The sequence below is a fragment of the Hemicordylus capensis genome, chromosome 4 (assembly GCF_027244095.1).
Source record: "Hemicordylus capensis ecotype Gifberg chromosome 4, rHemCap1.1.pri, whole genome shotgun sequence".
NCBI lineage: Eukaryota > Metazoa > Chordata > Lepidosauria > Squamata > Cordylidae > Hemicordylus > Hemicordylus capensis.
The window spans coordinates 320,073,863-320,098,196 of NC_069660.1; the positions used below are offsets into that span (position 1 = coordinate 320,073,863).

The following is a 24,334-nucleotide window of genomic DNA, read 5'->3' on the forward strand; positions in this document are numbered from 1 at the left end:
CTGGTGCAGCTGACGGGGCTGCTCGTAGGAGTGCGTCTGGCTGCAGTGCCAGCTCTGTAAGGCTTGCAGCTCTTCCCAGCTGCTCCATGGGGAGAAGCTCTCGCTCGGTAGTAGAAATCGATGGACCCCAGAGGCCTGACATGATAAGAGGGCAGCTCCAGATGTTCCTGTGTGTGAGCACTCCTGCCTAGCTGGGCAAAGAGGCAGGCACCTTTCTGCTGTGGTGATTCTCTTTATGGAGCAGGGGGAGAGCAACTGGCCTGCCGGGGTCTGTCTTGTGTTGCATTTTTTAGATTGTGAGCCCTTTGGGGACAGGGGGCCATCTTCATTCATTCATTCATTCATTCATCATTTCTCTTTGTAAAACCGCTTTGGAAACTTCTGTTGAAAAGCGGTGTATAAATATTTTGCTGCTGCTGCTGTTGCTCAGCAGGCTTGTTCACCTGGCTGCAGGGCCAGCCCAGCAGTTGCTTGGGGTTCCAGGGAAGCAGAGTGTCGTCAGAGAGGTGCAACCCAGGATCCCTTGCAATATTCCAGTGGTCAGTGGATGCTGGGGCACAGCTCTGACTGCACATGTCCCCTGTGGGCTCTGAGAGGTGGGCTCTGGTATCGGCATCCTTTGCAGCTTTTCAAGGGATCCCAGCCTGCAGCTGCAGAGTTGTACAGCCCTGGTTATGGGCTTGATGTATGCAGACAAGACAGGTACACCAGCGGGGGAACCTGGGCTGCCACATCTAGTTTGGCTCCAAGGTCTGCGTCGTCTTCCTGGGTCACTTTTTGAGTGTCCAGAATGCTTCATGGACATTTGACCCAGGAATCCTTAGAAGAGCTCTTTGAGATGAGCCAGCATCATCCTCTCCAAGTTGTAAGGTGTGTCTTTGGGGAGGGGCTGGGGCTGAGATGAGGCCACCCAGCCGAGCAGGCCTGGGAGCTCCTTGGCTCTTGGTTCTCCTTGCTTCTAGCCACTGCATTTGCCTTTTATTGGAGAGGCTTCCTTGAGGCTGTCTACTCTAGCCACATGTTCCTGCATTAAGCCGCACCCAAACGGCCCCTCTGAGGTGCCTAAGAAGCCATGTATTTTCTCTCTGGACCAGTGAAAAACATTAGGCAGGATTCACACAAGGTGCCCCTGAAGCTCAAACTGCAGTTTGCCGTGTGGTTTCTGTTCCCTCCCAGAACTTCAGCAAGAGCACATAATGTGAGACCATGGAAAGGCAGAATGCTGGACTTGGAAGGTTTGGGTGTGTATCCCATGCACAGTGTGGCCTTGCAGAATTCGCTCACTCTGCCTCAGCCTCGGCTCTTTATTTGCCAAGTAGCAGCCTGCCTACCTCGCAGGACTATTGTGTTGTCAAAGATTGCAGAATGCTTTGCCCTTTAAAAGCTTTGAACATTTCACCAGTTATCTGTCACAGCAAGATCAGCGTTAAGTAAATCTTTATTGGTGGTGAGAAGCTGGGTTCTGGCAGAGAGCCGGGTTAATCAGTGGCAGCAACCCCCCCCCCCCACACGCCTGCACTCTCCTTCGGATCTTGCTGCGACAGGTAACTGGTGAAATGTTCAAAGCAATTTAGAGACAAGCATTACTGTGAGGAGTTAATTGTAGATAATGGATTGGTGGAAACGCTCCTGTCTCAGTCCTGAGGAGCAAAGTGCAAGGCGGCGGGGGGGGGGGGGAGCCTTTTCTCTCCCACTTCCTGATCTGGTGGGGAGGGTGAGAGGCCTTGAGCTCGGAGGGCGGGGGGGGCACTTCCTCAGGGAGACATAATCCATCTGCTGGTGAGCAGGGAATTACTCGTGTTCCTCCAAGGGAATGTGGGTGGGGGCTGGGGCACTGGGGCCCTTTGGCACCGGACCTGTCTGGACTGGGGCCGGCGGGGGTGCTGGGGAAGGGCATCCTTGCCCCCCATCGCCGGGCCAGGCCCTTGTGCCGGCTTCCTGGTGGGCCTTTTCTGGAGAGCTGCTCTTGGCAGGAAATGGGGCTCTGTGGAGGGTGGGGGGGGGAGGGAGGGAAGAGGGAGCTGCTGCTTGGAGCTGCCAAAGCCCCAAGTAATGGCCTTAAGCCTTGATTGTAGGCTAATCCCAGCTGATGAAGCCTGGGCGGCAGGAGGGTCAGCTCCTTGCTGGGAGGGCGCCTCCTGGCACACCACCACAAGCCCCCCTCCTGACTTGTCCCTCCTCCTCCGTTGCAGGACTCCCGGCCAGGAGTGAGCTGCAAGCTCAGCCCAGCTCCCCAGTAGCTCCTCCGTGACTGGGCCTGCCTGCCTGCGGGGAGGAGTCTCCAGTTGGCACTGCTCACCCCAGCACCAGCGCTGGAGAGAAGAAGAGGACGCACCAGCAGCGGACCTTGTCCTGGCAGGAGGCTTTGCGACAGCTGCAAGGGAAGTTGCCGGGGGAAAGGAGGAGAGGAAGGAGGGGCCCCCCCCCCACTGCCGGCTTCAAGAGGATTGCAGCCCATGTGAGAGCCAGCGAGCAGGCAGACCGAGCTCCTTGGAGGAGTTCCCTTCATTCCCAAACAGCTGCTAGGTCTGGCTGGCGCTCGGGAGCCTCATTAAGGCTGCTGCTGGCTTCTGGCTGATCACAGAGAGATCGGAGGTGCGGACAGGGGCAGCTCTCACGGCAGACACTCTTGCCAGCTGCCTGCTTGGAATGGGTTGGCAGCTCCAGGAGACCAGCCCGTCTTTGCCACCAGACTCCGAGGCGGCTTTGCTTTGCCGGCAGCAGCCGCCACGAGGGGACTCTTATCTGGGCAATGAGGTCTGAACAGTAATGATTCTCCCCCAGAGCACACTTGGAAATGTACCCTCTGCACTCTGAACGGGAGGCACCCAGAGGCTGAGAAGCCTTCACTCGCCAAGCTGGACAGAGGATTAAGACGGCTAGTCGGGAGCGAAGGGCTTGGATTTGCACTTGCGTTTTCTTCGCTGCGTCAGGAAGCAGCCTCGGACCCTCTGGCACTGACGGTGCCATGGAGGCTGGAGCTCGGGAAAAGAGCTGGTGAAGCCCCCCCCCCCACTCCAAGGGTGGCCCCTGCGCTCTGCAGAGTAGATGCCAGGACCTCTCTGGAGGTAGCAAAGGAGGCTGCTCCAGCTCCTGACCATCTGTGGCTCCTTCCCCCTGTGTTTGCATGGAACATTGCTGGGAAAGGGGGATGAGGGTGGAGGTGGGGTGCAATCTGGGACGCAGTTGGAACTGCCTGCTCTCAGCCCCCCAGCTCCTTTGAGGCCCAGTTTGTTCGTCTGTTCAGGGGACTGTGACGGATGCCGCTCCTTCGCACCCTCCCTTCTGATGGGCTCAAAGCCGCCACAGCGCAGGAGTAAGGCGTCCTTGCCGCTTGGCCAGACTCTTCCAAACGTGTCCCGAGGATGCCCACTGGGGGGCTGGAATCCCGAAAGCGCACGTGCCTGGCCCCTGTTCCGGATGCTCCTGGGACCCTCTGACGGTGCAGCGTAGGTGAGCGTTGGGATCTTGAGCAGCCATGGCGGACCACCTGGAGCTGCTGGCTGAGATGTCCGCAGTGGGCCGGATGGGCACCCAGGAGCGGCTGAAGCATGCCCAGAAGCGCCGCACGCAGCAGCTGAAGAAGTGGGCCCAGTTTGAGAAGGAGGTGCAGGGCAAGCGGGCCAGAGTGGAGAAGAAGAAGAAGCACAAGCAGCCGCCGCAGCAGCAGGGGAGCAGCAGGGAGAGGCGGGTGGTCTTTCCGGCCAACGTCCGGCTGCTGGAGGCTGCCTGCCGCAATGACGTGGAAGAAGGTAGGTGGCGGTGAGGGGGAAAGAGCTCCTCCTCGGCGGCAGGGAGGGCCCGTGACTCGGTGATCCTGCCCCTGCTTGGCAACAGGTTCAGGCGCTGGCATCTCCCACTGAAGGAGTCCCAGGTAGCTGAGCTGGGAAAGACGTCTCTGCCAGGGGACCCCCACCTCCCGCCCGCCATGCCCAGATCAGAGCAAAGAATATTACTAGGATGGATGGCCCTGCAATCTGCCTCTGTATGCAACATCTTTTTAGAGAGGCTCTTAAAGATCTCCTCCTCTCCTTAAATACCTTATCCATTAAATTGAAATAAATAAACCGCTTTAGATGTTTATCCCAGCAGTGTTTGACAGCCCACAGAGCTCCTCACTTGGAACTGACAGAGCCAGCCAGGGCCAAGCTCGACGTTACAGTGGGCTTTGTAGCTGGAGTCCTCCTGGGCGTGGACTAGGGAGGGGACCTCTGCTCTCTTCCTCCCAGCGGTGTCGCTGGCCTTCCTGGCCATGCACTTGCCTTTCCCTTGTTCCTTCCTGCACTTTGGCGATGGGGACATGCTCTGAGGGCTGGGTGCTGTGTCAAGGGCCTGGCCTTGGGAAGACCGTGATCTCTAGGCCTGGAGATCAGGAAGGCTGAAAAAACCACGTTGAATTGGGGGTCGCGCTTACCTGTCTTGCACCTTTTTGCAGAGGACCTAGTTCTCCAGCCATGAGGGCTAGAAACCTAAACATATCCAAACCTAGGATTCTCATGGCTCTTAGAAGGATGTGCAACCCTCATAGAAGTGCTTCAGCAATTGTATATGATGATGATTATTATTTTTACATTTTATATCCCGCTCCTCCTCCAAGGAGCCCAGAGCGGTGTACTACATATATATATAAAGCCTGCTGTACTGACCTGTATACACAGAAGCAAAGTCCCAGGATTTTGGAAGCACACCTGTCTGCATTGGCTGTTTTATTTAATTTACTGTTTATACCCCATCCTTTAGTAGTTTTTTAAAGCTCTGAAGGTGGCTATATGGTTAAAAACATTAAAACACTTTGTAGCAATAACAACCTTAAAGGGAAAGAGATAAAATCAAAGACACATGAACACCAGACTGCAGCAGCACATTCAGCTGTTAAACAAGGCCTAGGGAATTGCCCAAGGTCTTCACCTGCCCCTAAGAGGCCACGAGAGTTGGCACTGGGCAAAGCTCCTCGGGAGAAAGTTCCAGAGATGGGGAGCCATGGCTGGGAAAGGCCCCCTCTCTGGTCACCACCTGCCTTACTTTGGTGGGAGCAGGAGAGCCTCTTAGGAAAAGGGCTTCTACCTTTTGATTTGCTTAATCTGCAAATTTACAAGAAAGAGATGGAGGTGTAAAACAAGCTGCACAAATTTGCAGCAAATCAAATGCATGTGTTGCATCTGATGAAGAATGTGCTTTGTTCTGCTAAAATTCAAGAAAGGCTTTCGAATTTTGAATGGAAGATCTCAATGTATGGGCAGGTGAATGGGGGGGAAGTGCACGGTGTGTCCAGTTGCAGTAACAGAGGTACAAAATGCTTCTGAAGAAGTAGTCCATCCACACTTCTGGTTAGGCTTTAAGGTGCCGCATGACTCTTGGTTGGTTTTGCTGCACGGGTTTCTCAATCTGGCTGAATGCCATTGTGGTGGGGATGAGGCAGGTCTCTGGGTTGAGAACCCCTGGCTTTAGGTGACTGGTAACTTTTCTTTGGATCAGCTCTTTTTGATGTAAAGCAGGGATTCTCAGCCTTCTTGGGCCATGTGTCCATAGACCCCCTGTGCACATTAAACCAATCCTTAGCCCTAAATCTCCAAGCTTACACACAGGCTTTTGTATCCCATCTCTCTGCCACAATCCTGGCAGTCCATAATTTCTCACTCCCACCCCATTTTTTCGTATTGCAACCCCTCAGTCTGTGCTCTGTGTGTGTGTGTTTGTGTGTGTGTGTGTGTGTGTGTGTGTGTGTTCGTTCCTAAAGGGGAGAAGAAGCAAAAATGCCCTGATCAGTTCTGAGCCAAGGATTACTTGTGAGATTCTTTGGGCAAGTTGAAGAGGGGGGAAAGAATAGTTGCAGTTGAGGAATTCCTCCCTCTGTTGCCATGAATAGCATCAGTTTGGGGCCAACTCTAGAACTACTAGCTTGAGGGAGCAAAGTGGTGGCAAAAACAAAGATTTTGCTATACTGTACATGAAATAATAATAGAGGTAAGGTAGTCAATGTTTTTAGTTTATAAATGAAGCTTGCTTGCCCGTTTTCTGAATAAGTTTGAAAATGTCCAGAAATCTCTTGGAAAATACTGTCCTCGTGGGTGAGACCAAACCTTCCAGGCTAGTTTTCTCTTCCTGTCCAAGACCACGTGGCAAGCAAGACCTGGGTGCCGATGGAGGCCAGTACCAGGCCAGCTGAAATCCACGGGGGAGATGACCCTGCACCCCCTTCACACATGGTCTTGCCCAGCCCAGTGCTTGGCCAGGATGAGGCCGAGAGGCTGGCCTGGTGCCTGGGAGGTTGCCTGGCTGCACTAGCTGCTGCTGCTTCTGGGGTAGAGGGGTGAGTGAAGGAGGCTTCTTTAAACAACGGAGGCCTTTCAAAATGATGGATTCAAGCAATAGGACCATATGGTTCGAGGACTGTCTTGTCAGGCCCTCTGCTGTAAAGTTCCAGTCTGGTGGATGGGTGAGTGAAAGGGGGATTGGGAAGTGTTTTTGGAGGAGTGCCCGCTGCCCCATGGAGTCCTCCCTGCCCCATTTGTAACCACTGCTGCTAATAGTAGTAGGCAAGCTTTTGAATCACACAGAACCCTTAATCTGGTCAATCCAAAGGGTTGCTAATGCTCAGTTCTCTAGGAAACCCTGGTGTAAGCTGCGGCTGGGGCTCACTGGGTGATGGACTTGGGCAAAGGACCGGCCCAATCTTCCTCACAGGCCTCTTGTGAGGGGCTGGGGTGGGGCCAGAGCCCATTGGTGGTGCATCCCCAGCGTTGCATGCAGGATGTTCCCAGTTCAGTCCCCGGCCTCTTGGGGCAGGCTTTTGCCTGGAGCCTTGAGGAGCCGCTGCCAGTCTGTATAGTAGACAGTCCTGAGTTCGGCGGACCAAGGGTTGGACTCAGTAGAAGGCAGCTTCCTCTGTCAGTTCCTGTGAGGCTAAAGGCCGCTGTGAGCTCCTTACGGAAGGACAGGCTAGAAATGTCATAGGCATCACATTAAGATCCGTGTTAAATACCACGCACTGAAAAAGGGAAGTGGCAGAGGAAGGGGAAATGCCCAGGTGGCTGCTGGCGAGGATACCAAACATACTTACCATTATATATACATATGTGTACCTAGAGCCTGAGGGTTACATAGCAACACAGAAAGTGAAGGAAGTTTTCAGGTGGTTTTTTTACAGGTGTGTTTGCGCTGGGTAGTGTCCCTACACTGGCGTTTCGCTACAGCCAAGGGCTTTCCCCCTCTTGGCTTAAGGCACAAGGAGGGTCTAGGCATCCACAGGACTTTTGTCTGGGGTGAGGCCGGGCAAAAGCTGTAATGTGATGGGACTGACAGTCCAGGATGGGGCGGGGGGGCGAACTCCTCCGGATGCTGATGCACAAGGGTGGGATTCCCTAACTGATGGTATCTGCAAGTGCCCCAGATGATCGCACCCAGCAGAAGTTGGGAGCATTTCCTGATGAGGGCACTCCCCAGCTGGACCGAGTTTGTGCTTTAATGCTTTGCGCTCTTCTTGCTCTGTTCCAAGGAAGCGTGCTTACGATCACCCCTGTATCTTATGCAAAGCAGCCCTCCTCGAAAGTGCCATTTCAGCTGACCATAAAGGGATTGCCTTGAACTTCTCAAGACACTCAGGTTAAATTACCTACCTCTGTATTCTGATGCAGAGTTCTGTGTAACTTGGAGGGCTGGTGTGCCTTTTATTGAATCTGGTGTCTTTCGGTGAAAAAACCCCCAAAGCCACAATCTAGTCATACTTTTTTATTAGGATGAACCAAAATGACCCTCGGCCTTGAGCAGCCAGCTTTTGAGTTCTTAAGAATCTCCACCTCCTCAGGGTGGGTGGTAAGAAAAGCAAAAAACAGGAGGGGTGGGCCTGGGCCTGGTAGTGGTGAGATGAATATTTATAGACCACTTTTCAGCATTAAAGTTCTGCTCCCTCTAAATGCTGCTCTCAAGGAGGTGGCAGCTTTTCATCTCTCACCAAATGGTTCTGGTCATGGCATTTTCAGAGACTGGAGTGACCTGGGTGGGGCCTGTTCAAAGCAGAACTGCCGGTTGGACCATCTGCTTGAGTGGGGGAAAGGAATGTGGCCCTTACATGCCATTGATCTTATGCAAACATTTGTAGCCGGCCTTTCTGTCACAGCCGGCTTATCTTGGTACACAATTTAAAAACAGTTCATTTAGAAATGTTCAGCAGCCACAAAAGACAATTAAAATGACCCAAGGAAAATTGACAGTAGTTACAAACAGACTTCACCCTGGCCAAAAGCTTTCTTCAAAAGCCACACTTTAGCCGCTTGCCAAAAAGCAGGCAGCCAGGTGGCTGCAGGGGCCTCCCTGCAGAGGGCAAACCAGAGTCTAAGAAGAGTGTTGCTTGGCACTTGTGTGCCACTTTTTGAATGTCTCAAGTGCCTCCTGTGCATTATTGTGCTTTATCCTCTCATTGAAGCGGAGAGAGAGCTGCTTGCCTAAGCTCATTGTTGAGTTGGTGGCCGAGGGGAGGTTCAGACCGGGCAACTCTGGGCTTGCAGCTCACTCTCTGAACCGATTTGCTGCGTCAGCCTAAAGCACCTCGGCTTGAAGGGGTGGGTGGGGGGTGTCTCTGATAAGCACCCAGCTCTGTGTGTGTGGGTGTGGTGGTGGGGCAGAGTGCAAACAGCAGGGTCTCCCGTTGTTGACCAGAGCACCCTGAGCAGACTCCTGTGGCCGTCTGGCTGGTCCCAGGCTGTTCAGTGCCTTGAAGGTTAAGGCCAGCATTTTGAATTGAGCCCAGAAGCAAGCCGGTAGCCGGTGCAGCTGAAACGCCCCCTAGCAGACAGCAGTCTGGTGGCAGAGGTGGTCCGGAGGCCTCTGTGGGCTTTCCAGCCTCGGCCCCACACAGAATGTGTTGCCGGAATTCACTTGGAGGTCACGGGGGCCTGTGTGGGTGTGGCCTGGCCTGCCTTGGGGGTGGCTGGGCAGTCGGGCGCCTGCCTTCCAGGCCATGGTAAGCCTGGCTGCCTTCTGCTGGCGGAAACTGGCAGCAGACCTTCAGGGTTTCCCTGCTGACATCCGGGCCTTCCCTCTCCCTGCCAGTAGCCCTTCTCTGGCCCACGAGGTCTGCCATACTCTGACTACTCAACAAGAGGGCAAATGGGGTGATTCATATCGGGGCAAAAGAACCCCGACTTCCCTTAACACACTGATGGGGTCAGGAAAGAGGTCTGGGGGTCATGGTGGGTAGTCAGCTTGGTGTGCGGCAGCTTTGAAAAAGGCATATTCCATGCAAGGGAAAATGAAAGTGAGAGGGTTTTCTCTTTCTCTCACAGCACTAGGCCGGGTCATCCAATGAAACTGGCTGCCAGGGAATTTAGAAAAGGAAGCACTTCTTCCCAGAGCACAAAACTAACCTGTGGAATTCCCTGCCACAAGATGTGGTGGCGGTCATTAGCTTAGATAGCTTCAAAAGGAGCTTTCTTTTACCAATGGCTACTAGATTTAATGCTACCTCCAGGCTCATAGGCAGGATGCCTTTTAAGTACCAGTTGCAGGGGAGCGACAGCAAGAGAGAGGGCATGCCTTTATCTCTTGCCTGTGGGCTTCCCAGCAGCATCTGGTGGGCCATTGTGGGAAACAGGTGCTGGACTAGAAGGGCCTTTGGTCTGATCCAGCAGGGCTTGCTTGTTGTCCTTTCTCACGAACGCTTGATGGAGGGTTAGACAGATGTGTCAAGTTGAGCCCAGAAGAAAAGAGGATCCAGGAGAGTCCTAATTACAGGTGCATATTTGAAAGGCTGCCACAAGGAAGTGAGGGAGCAGTTCCTCCTTTGCGGTTACAAACAAGAGGCTTGCTTAGATAAACAAATACCTGTCACCTTCCCCATCCAAAGGATCTGGGCATGCAGTGTTCTCTAATTTGTTTCATCTGTGTGCAGAATGAGTTTTGCTCTAGGCGGCAGTATCAAAACAGTGTGTGTGCTTGTGTATTCAGGGTGGGACCTTCCTGTTTCAACCTGAGTGGGATCCAATATTGACTGAGCAGACATCAAAAATGTGTGAGCATGTGCACGCCTTAGGGAACCCTGCTGGGCAGGTGTAAATGTTTGAAACTGGCAAATAAAAACCCATAGCGAACACTAAAACCAGGACTCAATATCACCCTGTCCTTCAGAAACCAGCCAAGATGAAACTCCTTACAGGTTGCAGAATGCTTAAGCTCTGCCTTTGGTGAGCCTCCAGTCGGAGAGTTGAAGGGCCACTGTATTGAGCAGCAGCTCTCTCAAGATCTTAGGCCAGGGTCATTTATGGGGAGATCCTTTTAATGGGAGGTGCTTCAGGTTGGATGCGGGGTTTCAGCACCTAAAAGTCTGAAGGAAAAAGTTGGGTGTGGGGAGAAGAATCCAAAAGGTGCTGGAGTGATTAATGAATGGTTTATTCAATATTGCCTAGTGCATTTCGAGCAATGCTCTTTTCCCAGCAAATATATTTCTAACAACTTTCTGGAGATTCTATCCCATACCAGCAGGAATGTCTCTAGACTAATGGTCAGACCCGGTATAAGGTAGCTTCCTACAGTTGTTCCCTCGGAGGAGTGTCTGTTTTGTTCACTGCTTTGCCTCAGTAGCTGGCTCTGGGGACCCTGACGGCCTTCAGAACGTGGAGCTTTTGCCCCCAGTGAATGTAGGAGCAGGATGAGCACCAAGTGGTGCTGAGTTCCCTGCCACTGTAGTCCTCTTTAGCGTGCAAATAATTCCAGTTGTAGACTTTGAGCATCGTGGTTGGCTTCTGCAATGTGAAATTGCTGGTACAAAATGGGCACAGCTGAGCCCCAGTGAAGCCCTGTTAGGGCCCATTGGCTTCAGCACGTGCTTGGCTCTTCTCTGTTGGGATTGAGGGGATATGGAAGAGCCTAGCTTTGGCTTGTGTCCCCTGTTATCCTTATTTCTCTCTCTCGAAAATATTGGGCTGCATGCAACAAATGGAGAGAGACTGAGACCGCCAAAGCTGCATTCTTGTTTTGTCCGGAACAGGCACAGGACCCCAGGCCTCCTGCAGCCATGAGGCTTGGACTATGTTCCTTGATTATTTTTCAGTTTAAGGAGCAAAGACAATGCAGCCCAGTCCCTCCCTTTTCTCTGCTCATTGTGTGAAGCCTCCATGGCATGTGCTGCCTCTGGCTGTAAAGAGATCCCCATGGGGGAAAGGCAGGGCTTTCCAGCTCCACAAGATTGTTAATCGCCAATTAATGGTGTGTCCAGTGGGACTGGCCCTCAAGGGCATAATCGACACTGAAACATTGTGGAGCTTCTGCATGGAAGCAGCCGCTTGGTCATGTGCTTAAAGGCGGGGGAGAAACGGCTTGCGTTTTGCTCCCCCCCCGCCCCACCCCGGAGGCAGCTCTGGAGTGAGACCAGGGGGCAGGTTTGGGTCATTAAGGGCAGTAGGGTGGGAAATGAGAGAGAGCTGAGCCATGGAAAGGTTCTCCTGCACAAACCTCCTTGAAACTGCTGTGCTCTTGTACAGCTCCTGTTCATTTCAGTGAGGCTTGTGCAGGAGACCTTCCAGCGGCTTGTATCCCACAGCAATGATGGAAGAGGAGGAGAATGGAGCGTGCCCCGTGGCTTTTCTGGCTCAGGTGCCAGAATGCTGGTAGGCCACTGTGTGAAATGGGATGCTGGACTAGATGGGCCCCCTTGGGCCTGATCCAGCAGGGCTGTTCTGATGTTCTTATGACAGATCAGACTCTTGCTCTTGGATTGGCTCAAGCAAAAGGCAGCTCCGGTTTCTTCCCCTGCTCCCAGCCTCCTGCTCATTGGCTGGAGTGATTGAGAAAGTGTATCCCCCTCTCCCTTCCGTGGAGAGAGATGCAGCCTTCCTTCCCTGTGTCTCCCACTTCCTGACACCCCCCCCCCCAGTCCCATGGCAACAGAGGAGGTTGCAGGCTCCTGGGGCAGGGGCTGCATTGCTCCTAGGATGTGTACAGCTCCTAGCACTCTGATGGGGCCAAATGACTGTCCAAAGTGTTAGACTTGTGCCCGGAGACCAGGTCCAGGTCCTTGCTGCACCCCTTGACACAATCACCGGTTGGTTTGGGGCAAGCCTTTCTCTCAGACTTGGGCCTGGATTTGTTTGGAGAGCTGCAGGCTGCTTACTGGAGCCTGGCTAGGCCAGTGGGGTGGAGAGATGCTGGTACCTCTGGGAATTGTTGGAAGATGGGGCTGTAGTTCACTGGTTGAGCATGCGTGCAGAATATCCCAGGTTGATGCCCTGATGTCGTCTCTGCGTAGAGCTGGGAAAGAACCTGGAAGCTGCTGCCAGCCAGGACAGATAATATTGAACGTGATGGGCGGCCATGAGTCCAACTCTGTAGAAGGCAGCAGCCCCATCTATCTGTCTTCTATATAATTAATTCCTGTAGAGGGGATGCGTGGGGATGTGGCAAGCTCCGCCCCCGCTGCAGCTGCGACCGATGGTGGGCCCAGAGGGGGTGACACGTGCAAAGGTAGGAGGGAGGAGCAGGGGCGTAGCTATAATTGAGCGAAAGGGTTCAAAGAACACGGGCCCCCAGCTCCTGAGGGCCCTCCAGCTCCATCCCTCCCTATTTTCTTCATTATCTCCCTCACTCTGGGGGGCCGCCAGAGAGAGGGATGAACACAGGCCCCCTCTCCCCTAGCTACACCCCCGGGGAGGAGCGCGCACCAGGAGGCGGTTGGGGCGGCGGATGAGAGGACAACGGGCAGCGGGTGAAGCCCTGCCGCCCTGAGGAGGATGGCGAGGCAGAGGGAGGCGGCGGCGCCGCCCTGAGCAGGACGGACGGTGGGAGGAGGAGCCCCGCTGCCCCGAGGAGGAGGATGGTGAGGCGGAAGGAGGTGGCGGGACGGCCTGGCCCTGGCCCTGGCCCCCCAAGGTGAGGGGGCGGTGGCAGCATGGGGGCGGGGGACGGCTGGGCCCAACTAGAGGTGCCGATACTCTCTGCCTGGGCCCACTTGTATATTCATAAAACATGCTGCAGAAATCCTTCTCTGGCTGTTGCTGGGAAAGAACATGGGCCTAAATTGACCTTCTGTCCTTGTTCGTAAAAACAAACAGTCTAGCATTGTGTCTTCTAGTCTTGGCCAGTTTGGGGTGACTAAGCTTTGGCATCCACAAGAGCATCCACTGGTCTTTCCACTCCCCTGCAAAAGCAAGCAGGCAAACAAACAAAAAACCCACTTACCCTCTGCTAGAAGTTAATATTGTGAGCTCTTAAAATTTTTTTATAGATGTATTTATTTGTTCTACAATCTTATAGCAGGGAGAACAGAAGCAGTGCACCAGTGTGTAATCACAATAAAGAAACACAGTGAAGGTCAACAAGGTAAATGCAGGATATGGAAGGAAATTACCCATTCTTCTATGCTTAACAACTGGTGAAATCTCTCATAGATGAGGAGCAGCGGGTGTCATTTCAACAATGAGGAAATAGGAAATAGATCTGGGCATACTGGGAAGGCAGTCTTCCGTAATTTCATTGGTTGTTGAGTGATATGAGGTCATGCCAAGTCTCCAAAAAAAGAATTGGCTCTTGATAGTCTTTGGAGCAGGGACCCACCACCATTTGCTTATGTTTCTCTGGAAGTGCCACATTCCACTGAGGATGTTCTGTCAGAGCGGCTGGCAAAGAATGTTGTTTCCAGCTTCTGGAGGAGTAGCCCTGCTCCTCAACGGAAGAGTTTTGTGGCACCTTAAAGAGGAGCTTTGTTTCAATAACTGCGACGCTTGTTCTACAAATTCCAACACCCCCCCCCGCAAAAAAACCCCACTCAGACTTGCAAAAAGCAAGAAGATGCAAGCAAAGCATCCGATGGTCAGTTGCTGTGGCATTTGCATCCTGCTCTGGTTTGTGGTGCTGAGGCACAGCCCTGGCTGCTGGTTCTCTCCCTGTGTTTAGCAGCCCTCCCTTGACTCCATGCCACAGCGGAGGAGCTGGCTGGGGGTTTGCAGCACAGCAGAGCTTTGCTCTCCGCTCCTGCCTCTCTCTCTCTCTCTCTCTCTCTCTCTCTCTCCACAAGACAAAACGCGAGGCTTGAATGAAAAGGCGGGCGAGCTAAACATAGAAATAATTCCCAGCAGCTGGAGCCGTTTGGAGTGAGCGGCGGCGGCTTCTGGTGAAAGGACGGAGATGATGATTCTGTGTGGCTCTGAGGGAAGCTGCCAACTTTACGTGCTGGGAGGGAAAGTCGTCTGTCTGAGCCAAGAGCCCGGCTGGCCCCGCTGGGTGGACTTGACCCTGGGCAGGGGCCGTTCATGAAGGGACAGGAGGCCACCCGGAGCCTATCAGTCCCTTCCCCACTTCCAGGCTCCCCACTCTTCTGCCCTCGGCTCAGAGCTCCTCATTCCCCTGGCGCCTCCCTCCCTTGCCTTCTCACACGGACTCAAGGCCACACTCTGTGCAGCCAGGGAGAGGCAGGACTCGATTCCGCCACCATGGCTTCCTCCCTCCTCCTCCTCCTCCTCCTCCTTCAAGCAGCTTCATCGAGGGAGGATTTGGCCTGGAGCCACAATGTGCGTGGGAGGGGAGGCTAACTCTCCCCCCTGTGTTGACGAATATTTATATACCGCTTTCCAACAAAAGTCCCCAAAGTGGTTTATGTGGTTATAAATAAATAGGCTCCTTGCCCCCAAAGGGCTCACAATCTAAAAAATACCCCCCCACGCCACATAAGATAGACCCCAGCAACAGCCCCTGGAGGGATGCTGTGCTGGAGGGCCAGTTGCTCTCCCTCAGCGAAATGAGGAGAACCACCACTTTAAAAAAGGTGCCTCTTTGCTCAGTTGGTAGGGGAATGACTCCCTCTGCAGTGAAGTTCCTGCACAGTTTCCCCTTTTGTGGCTAATAGGAGCTTTGGAGGGAAGCTGATATGCATCAGAGGAATGGAGAGGAGAGCTGGTCTGGTGGCAGCAAGCATGGCTTGTCCCCTTAGCTAAGCAGGGTCCACCCTGGTTGCATATGAATGGGAGACAAGAAGTGTGAGCAATGCAAGAGATTCCTCTCAGGGGATGGAGCTACTCTGGGAAGAGCATCTACAGGTTCCCAGTTCCCTCCCTGGCTTCTCCAAGAGAGGGTTGAGAGAGATTCCTGCCTGCAGCCTTGGAGAAGCCGCTGCCAGTCTGTGAAGACAATCCTGAGCTCAAAAGACCAGTGTTCTGACTCAATATATGGCAGCTTCCTCTGTTCCTATGAGGGACCACTGGTCAAAGCTACTGCAGAGTGGCCGCTGGCTCTCCTGTGCACACCATCTAGAAGCCTTTGCTTTAGAAAAACCATTGCCAGCTGCTTTGGCCTGGCTTGCTCGGGGTGATCTTGCCATGTTTCCGGCAAAGGCTTGCATTCCCTCCCCTCCATCCAGGCTGGGTGTGGTCTGTTCCTCATTCGGAAGCCTTGCCAGTGGGGCACTGGGAAGCACTGCGATTGCCGTGGAGGGATGCCCCAGGGTCCGGGTTCCAGGAAGAGCCACCGGTGCAGGCCCCTTCGTGCATGCTGTGGCTTCCCTTCTAATGGGGGGGGGAGGGCTCCTGCTGTTGTTAATGCTCCCAGAAGCTTACATGGAGAGGAGAGCTGGTCTTGTGGTAGCAGCATGACATCCTCTTAGCTAAGCAAAGTCCACCCTGGTTGCATATGAATGGGAGACTAGAAGTGTGAGCACTGCAAGATACTCCCCTCAGCAGGGGATGGAGCCGCTCTGGGAAGAGCATCGAGGTTCCAAGTTCCCTCCCTGGCAGCATCTCCAAGATAGGGCTGAGAGAGAGTCCTGCCTGCAACCTGGGAGAAGCCGCTGCCAGTCTGTGAAGACAATACTGAGCTAGATGGACCAAGGGTCTGACTCAGTCTATGGCAGCTTCCTATGTTCTCTAAGGGTTAACCCCTTTCTGCCAGCACCACGGCCCCAATCTAGATGCCCCCCCCACCTCCAACACCACAGGTTTGCCGGCCACAGCAAGGCTTGCTCCACCCTCTGGTGAGGGTCATGAGCCCCAGCCATCTTCACAGCCTTTGGGAGCTGGAGTGGGGGGTGCAGTGCTTGGGAGGTGCTGGGAGCCCCTCCACAGGGCAACTGCAGGCTGTTCCCTCCCCAGAGAGGGAGGCCAAGGTTTGTCCTCCTGCCTCTGCTCTTCGGTGGAGCTCCAGATGCCTGGGAGACCCAGTGCCCAGTCAAACCACACACCCGCATCCCTTCTCTGGCTTGCAGCTGGAGAGGGATGCGGGGATCATCCCAGCAGTGGTCCGGCCCTAGTGCAGGGGCTTCCAGTCTTGCTCCCCAGCCCGCCCATGGTGCTGGGCTGAAACTCCCAACCTCCCCACCCACAGCAGCTGAAGGGCGGTGGTAGCCGCAGTTGGGACTCCCTGGCCAAGAGAAGTGCTGGGATGATTCCCGTCCTTCCTCCCCCTCCAGGTTGAGGAGGAGTGCTGGGTCTTGGAAGAAGGAGTGGCTGTGAAAAACATCCATAACATGTAGGAATAAAGGCAGGCAGCCTCTGGCCAGGATCCAGTGGGAAGTTCTCCTGCCTGAGCCCCATGGAATTGATTGGGAGCCGCACAAGGGTCCTGCCATGCATTCTAGAGGGGCTTATGCAGGAGAACTTCCCTCTGGATCGTGCCTTTTGGCCGGACTCCCACATCCTTTGGGCTCATCTCCACCACTGGCCAGCTCTTTCTCTCTGTGCAGTAAGGCACGGCTTTTTAAGCTCGAAAGCACACAAAGGTGGCAGGCAACTAACGACACCTTGGCTTGAAAGTTCCATGAGGCATTAATCTCGGAGTTGCAGTGAAAGGCAGGGCGGCAGGACTTGGCTCTTTCCCCATCGTGTATTTCAAAGGAGCGGCTGGACCCGTTGTGCTCGGTAATCATCCTAATCCCTGCTGCTGCTGCTGCTGCTATTTTGCGGAAGTTGCTCTTGCCTTCTCCCTTCCCGGCAGGGGCTGCGGTCAGGTGGCTGAGCTTAAGACACAGGGAATGCCTGGAATGTCGAGGGGGCCACTGGAGCTTGCAGAGAGCAGGGTCAGGCCGGGTACTGCTTTCCTGGGGAAGCGCCGCTGCTGCGTCTTGCTTCCAGAGACCAAGGGGGCTTTCCGGCCTTCTGGCTTGGGAGGAGTCCTGGCAGTCTTGCCTGCATCTGACCAGTCCAGAGGGCCGAGGGATGGGCTCCCCCTGCTTCGGAAGTTGCGTGTGAGGGGCCTCCCAACTCTGAAAACGGCATTTTGTTCTGCGGGTGCCAATGGGCTCGCGTTGGGCTCGGCTGGCTGCTTGTGCCCTTGTCGGCGGCTTGCCTTCAGGCGCAGAGTGGCCCCCGCTTTTGATCCGTGGCCCCTCCTTCTGCAGCGAAACACCCCTGGCAGAGCGATGCTGCTGCCTCCGCTGGGCTCCTCTTTGGGGTCCAGTTTGATGCAAGCGAGGAGGGCAGGAGCAAAGGCAGAGGACTCTGCCAAGCCCGCAGGACTCCTCAGGGTAGTCCCGTTCGCCTGTCGCCGGTTGGAAAGTGCTTCAGGGAATGTGAAGCATTCGGAGCCCTCTGCCTCGAGCAGAGCAGCTCACCTGTAAGGTGGTCGGGACGGTTGCTGACAGGGTTAGCGGGGTGGAGGCTGGGGGGAGCATAACCGGTGAGCAGCTTGGAACTGACCTGAGCTTGTGTGGAGGGATAGTTTCCAGATCTGTGGCGCCCCAAGTGGCGGAATTACTTATCTCACCAGGCCCCTGAGATGGCTACTACTAAAACAGCCCTGCACCCTTTGCAGTAATACAGAACAAACTCAGTAGAGTGGAAAGGCTTATCGGCATGGGGTGGAGACAGTCAGACAACAGCCTCTCATCTTTAAATGCCAGAATAAAGTTTACTTTGGAAAAATTTGGTCAGTTTAAACATTAGCTTTGGTTTCTTTGTATAGCAAAACACCACCACCACCACACAGTTACCATAAAGGCATCCAGGAAGACTCTAACATGTGCTAAAAGCAACCCCCTTAAATACACAGTTTTTCTCTAACCACCTTTAAACAACCCAATCAGCGCAACTTATGCTCCCTCTATTTTTAAAAACATAACCAATAGAATCAAGCCTCCTTCCCCTCCAAAATCAAATAAGTACATTTCATCAGCCTTAACTTCGCTCTCCTGACACAGAGACTAGCAGGCATCTTATACAGTTTATTTGCAGTACAGGAGAGGTTTAGGAATAGCGATACAACTTGCAATACCGGGGCTTATTTACGAAACCCAGAGGTCTGGGCCTCATTCCTCCACAGCTTGCAACTTTTGCCTGGCCCTCCTAGCAGCTCCTTGATGTCAGACCAGTTTTCCTTGCAAGCTTTCCCTCTCCTCATGGAAGCAGCTTCCCAGCAAGGTCCATGGCATTTGGGTGCCTGAGATAACAAGCCCAAATGACACCCCCTTATTCCACTGCACCCCACAGTCGAAACATAATAGCCAGGCGTGTGCAGAGCTTGTGAGGCCAAATTGCAGTCTCGTCTGCAGCTACCCCTCCTTGTCAGCTGAAGTTCGTACTTGAGAAAAAAGACGACTGCGGGGAGACATGACGGAGGTCTATAAAATCACGCACGGTGTGGAGAAAGTGGAAAGAGGGAAATTCTTCTCCCTCTCCCATAACTCTAGAACCAGGGGTCACCCCATGAAATTGATTGCCGGGAAATCTAGGACCAACAAATGGAAGTACTTTTCACACAAGGCATAATCCACTTGTGGGATTCCCAGCCACAAGATGTGGTGACAGCCAACAACCTGGATGGCTTTAAGAAGGGTTTGGACAACTTCATGGAGGAGAGGCGTATCATCGGCTACTAGTAGGAGGGTGGTGGGCCACCTCCAGCCTCAAAGGCAGGATGCCTCTGAGTACCAGTTACAGGGGAGTCACAGCAGGAGAGAGGGCAGGCCCCTTTCAACTGCTGCCTGTGGCTTCCAGCAGCATCTGGTGGGCCAGTGTGTGAAACAAGATGCTGGACTAGATGGGCCTCCTTGGGCCTGATCCAGCAGGGCTGTTCTTATGAGACCCAGAATGGGGCCATAGCTCAGTGGAAGATCATTTATATGTTTGCATGCAGAAGGCTCCAGGTTCATGCCCTGGCAGCATTTGCAGATAGCATTGGGAGAGACTCCTGCCTGAAACCTTGGAGAGCTGCTGCCAGTCAGTGTAGACGGTACTGATCTAGATGGCCAAGGGTCTCAGCTTCCTAGGTTCCTGCGGGCCACTTCTTAAACTAACGGCCTCACTTTGCTTGAGCAATAAACTGGCCCTTTGCTGTCTTGTATTGGTACCCCCCACAAAGGAAATCTGCTGATTGAGCCCCCCCCCCCTTTCCTGCCAAACTAGGCCATTTACCCAAAAGCAGACTTTGTTTTGAAGGCTCACGTCGTGCCCTGTAGGTCCCGGGCAACTTCTGGCTAGTTCCCGGTTCGGCTGAATCACACAGAAAGCCAAGTCAGTAGCAAGGAGGCGCTTGGCGAAAGTGGGAGGGCTTCCCCCAGCCCTGCAGTACCAGGGGCGGGGGGGGGGGGGCGGAAGGCACTTGGCCGCCTCCTGATCGAGGTGTGCTCCATGGCTGCTGATGGAAGAGAGGCAGCCTGTTCTGGGTGGGGCTGCTGACCTCGGCCCCTGCATGAGTTAGAAATGGAATCTCTGTGGATGGGGAGCAACATCTGGAGAAACCATGGTGGATGGGCATCCTTTCTGTAAAGGGGCAAAACGCAGGAGATCTCTCTGAATAGCTGATACAGCCTCCACAAGATGACCCCCATTAACATCCAGAGTGAATGTGTCCGAAATAGCCCCTCTGCCTTGGTTCTGTACTTACAAGTGCGACTGCAGGAGAGAATGCCAAGGGGGTTTCGAGACCCACAACCCCTGGGTCTTTACCTTGGCTGTGGGCATGACAGGGTGGCTGATGTCTGTACTGCGATACCTGAGGGTAGCCTGAGGCACCTTTCCCAAGGATCCTGTGCTTCTCGAGATAGTTGCCACCCCATTGGAATTTCATTGGCCAGGTTGGAAAGCGATGGAAGGCCTGGTGCCCACCCAAGGTGAAGCAGACCCTTGGACCCCTGGCTTTTCCTCAAGCAGAGAGGATTCCTCCGCTGCTGCTTGGAGCAGTGTGCCTGTCTGCTGGCTGTCCTTTCCTGCTGGCCCAGAGAGCTGGGGCTGGCCATCTCCTCCTTCAGACACTGGCTTCCTGCCACAGGTGGGGAGGTGCCTGTGCTGGGATGGGGCCGGAGAGATTCCAGGTGGCGTCTTCCGCCAAACACAGCGACGAGTCTAGTGGCTCCTTTAAGGTGGACACATTTATTATGGCATATGATTTGTGAGCTACAAATAATTTGTTTATGGCTGTTTTAATGTTGATGTTTGTGCTGCAAGCTGCCCCTTGAGGCCGTTGGCTTGAAAGGCAGAATGTCAGCTCTTTTAGAAGAAGCAGTTAGATTTTCAGATGCTGCAGGACTCCTCGTTAGGTCTGCATGAGCTGGAGCTGGCCAGGTGCAGCAGCCGTTAGAGATGCTGCTGAAGCCAGAGAAACAGGAGCACGTGGTGAGCAACTGGGAGCACTGCAAGGTTAATAATGGGCAGCTTGGAAACAAGAGGGACATCCCGAGCAATTCGGAGGGCGAGGGGTGTGCCGTGTGGGTGTGCTGCGTCAGTGGACAGTCGACACATGGAGCTGGGGCAGGAACAGGCTGTTCTGGCTTCCCTGTCATAACTGCTCTTGGAATGCTGCAGCACTCGGGGTGCGGGTGGGAGCTTCAGGCCTGGCCTCCCACACCTCTGGGAGCCCTCTTTGGTGGCCCTGGAGCAAAGGGGGCCCTGGAATTGGCATAGAGCCCCCTGCCAGTTGGGGCCTGTCTGTCTGTCTGCTAGAGGCGGAGTCTCCTTGGCGCTCTGCCCTGCCCTCCTGAATAGCCACAGAGGGGGAGACCCTATTATTTCCTTACCTGAGGGCAGCCAGAGTGTCCCTCCCTCTGATGAGGAAAGCGCACCCTGGGAGGTTGCAGGTGGGAGCTGACTGAAACAGCATGCCCAGTTCATCAGCATGATCATCCCCGAAAGAAATGGGAGAATGTGCAGTGCAAGAGTGTTGTCTTATGGCAACGCTGATGAGCTACTAAAACCAGTTAGGGCATCCCTTTGTGGTGTTAAAAAGAAAGTGCTCAGGGAGCTCATGTACCATTTAGAATAGCTAATTAAAACAAGGCCAGGGATGTCAGTCGCATGATCACTGAGAAGGGCAGAAGAGGGAGGGAGCAGGCAGAGCACAGGCAGCCATGGGGGCCACTGTGAGAAACGGGAGGCTGGGCTAGAGAGGCCTTACTGGGCCTGATCCAGCAGGGCTGTGCTTGTGACCTGCAGTCTGCCGGAGAAAGAGAGTCTCTAGCAGGCTGTGCTTTGAGTGCCTGCTGGATCTCATGGGTTGGGGAGTGGCATCATTTGGGTGCCCCCCATAGACAAGGTCCTTTCCTGCCCACCATCATTTAGATAGTGGTGGCACTCTTGGAAGGGTCTCCCCAGTTGGATGGACGGATTCATTGCGGAGGAGGAGGAGGTGGGTCTGCCCTGCTCCCAAACCTTTCAGAGCTGTGAGGCTCATGCCAGCACTGTGGACTGAGCTCCAAAATGGACAGCTGTGGCGGGGATCTGTACTGCATCTGATGGCAAGGGGCCGGCACCAGGATGCCCCGTCACTGTTGCCTGCTGTGCATGTGACACTCTTCATCCGCAGGGTCACTCGAATCGAAATATTCCTTAACACTCTGTCCTGCCTTTTCACCAACAGATCCTCAGGGGTGGCTTATAATAAACAATCAACGATGTCAACAGTCAGTATAATTTACAGCCAATTAAACAGCTTGGAAAACAGTCTTGCATCCCGTAAAACACGTGAGGGAATTTTTTCTTTGACCAGACCTCTTATTGTGTCCACAAAGAGGATGGATTTCCTGGTTCTCCCCGAAGTGTTACTGCTGTTGTGACATCCTGCTAGACCAGGGGCTCCTCGCTGTGGGTCCCCAGGAGATGATGGGAGTTGTAGTCCAGCAACTTCTGGGGACCCAAGGCTGCAAGCCTCTATGGGAGACAAATTCGGATACTGTGATCCTTCATACCTTAATATCCCATACAACATTCAGTCTAAAGCTATAAGAAAAAGGTGTCGGATTATTTCCTGGGTCCTTTTGGGAGCTGCAGTGTTTCCATATCAATGTAACCTTAAATGAAGGACTTCAGTGAGGTTTGCTCTGGAGAACTTCCTGGTGGATTGTGCCCCATGAGTCAGATGTGGCTGTCTCCAGTCTGCTGCCCTTGATGGCACCTGCCCATTCAGTCACCTTGCATAACCCAGCAGGAAGCTCTCCTATGCAAGTCCCATTCAATGGGGTGGGGTAAGAGTGGCACCAGAGCACACCAGACTGCTCGTCTCTCCCTGAAATGGCACCAGGAGCTGACCGGCTCCCTTGGTCTCATGGGGTGGCTGCCGCCCATTCTGTGCTTCAGTGGCAAAACGGATCAAGTATGTGATCACTTCCTCAGGGAGGAGAGCTGGCCTTGTGGTAGTGAGCATGAGTGGCCCCCTTTGCTAAGCAGGGCCTGCTTTGGTTTGCATTTGGATGGGTGCCTACATGTAAGAGAATCCCCTGAGGGCAAGGGTGGGCAGCCTTGGCTTTCCAGCCATTTTTGAACTACAACTCCCATCATTCTCTGCCACAGTGAATGGCTCAGTGGAGGAGCACCTGCATGCTTGCGTGCAGAAGGCCCCAGGTTCATGCTGTGGCATCTCCAGATAGGGCTGGGAAAGGCTCCTGACTGAAACCCTGCAGAGCCGCTGCCAGTCGGTGTTGGCAGTACTGAGCTGGAGGGACCGATGGCCTGGCTCGGTAGAAGGCAGCTTCCTGTGCTCCTGTGTGGAGGGTGGCGTGCCTGTTGCCTGGGGTGCCGCAGGGAATCCAGACTGCTCCCTTTGGGGCTCAGGGCGTGGTCCAAAGGTGCCTGAGACAGTGGGCTGGCTGGCGCTGGGCAGGGCAGGCTCTGGTCAGTGCCTGCATGGGAGGTCGCCCGGGAGCCCTCCCTCCTGCGTGCTGGCGCTCCCCACAGGGCAGGGATGCCATTCTTAGCCCCCACACCGGCCAGCTGCTCTCCTGCTCCTGGGCTGCCTTCCTCTCTCGTGTACTGCTTTGAACCCAGGGTGGCCCTCCACGTTCAGCCTGGTTGGGTCTTGGGCACTCACTGAATCCCCTTGAGCGTTTTCCAGCCTGAAAAAGAGGCCGAGTCAATACTGACGGGACCTCTTTGGCGCATCCACGCTGCCGGTTCCCATGGGCTGTTGCCACAGGTGTTTTCCCTCCAAGGCGGCACTTCCTCGAGTCGGGTTTCTGGTGAGTTTCTGTCAGGATCTGGGAGTGGCTTCTGGTTTGCTCCCTGGAGCTGGAAAAGGCAGCCCTCCTCCCTGCAGCTGATTGTGTCCCGCTTCTCTGCAGTGCACAGAGGCGGGTGGCTTGGCTTCAGTCCCCTGCTGGGGGTCGTTCCTTCTTCTGCCGAGTCTAGCCTGGTGCTAATTCCAATAATTGCTCCCTGTCCATAGTGTTGGCCTTGTCCACAGATGGCTTCCATGATTCCTGGCCAAGCACAGATTAGAGCAGGGGTTCCCAAGCTTGGGTCCCCAGTTGTGGTTGGACGACAAGCCCCATAACCCCCAGCTACAGTGGCCAAGGGCCATTATGGCTGGGGAGGATAGGAGCTGTCGCCCAACGTCCTCTTAGGACCCAGGCTTGAGAGCCCCTGGCCTGGAGTCCATGTTCGGGCCTGTCCTGCAGCAGTGGTGGCCGTGGAAGAAGCTCCTTTCTCTGCCACCGTTGCGTCTGCACGGTGTTGGCCAGCAGGGATTCTCCCCGTGGTTCAGGTATGGATGAGGATCACCTTGCGGAAGGCAGCCTGCCTGCTGTGGCTGCTTGGTGTTCCATTTGGCAGATGATCAAGTTCAGCTTCTCATTGCTCTGAAACGAGCTGGAGGCGAAGGGGACCACTTCGCTCTCTGGCCTAGTTGTTAGGGGCGCCTTTCAGATTGTTCTGTGGACCAGCGACGTGGTCTTGCCCCTTGCCCTTCATGGGTTATTAAGGGGGCTAGAGGCGGACTGGCTGCCTGGGTCTTAGAGGTCTCTGAGGTGGGATATAGCCCACCTGTTTCCTTAAGAGGCGGTTCCGAGACCGCTTTTGAAAGAACTGCCCAGGGTCCTGCCATTTTGAATACTTATTAGCCATTTTCCCACTTGCCTTTTGCGGGCGATGAGGTGTTGGAGCACGGAGCAGCATCTGAAAGCCAGATGTGTCTGGATGGCCCTGACCATTCAGTCTCT

The 24,334-nt window shown here is 54.3% G+C and overlaps 1 protein-coding gene across 3 annotated transcripts in view; it reads left to right on the forward strand.

Moving 5' to 3' along the window:
* Positions 1-24,334, forward strand: part of PPP1R16A (protein phosphatase 1 regulatory subunit 16A) — a 58,378-nt gene that overhangs the window by 9,595 nt on the left and 24,449 nt on the right. For all 3 annotated transcript variants that reach the window (XM_053248516.1, XM_053248519.1, XM_053248517.1), the window contains exon 2: positions 2,193-3,752. In XM_053248516.1, coding sequence (XP_053104491.1) covers positions 3,479-3,752 — 274 coding nt within the window. In that variant the 5' untranslated portion in view covers positions 2,193-3,478. The remainder of the gene's footprint in view (positions 1-2,192; positions 3,753-24,334) is intronic.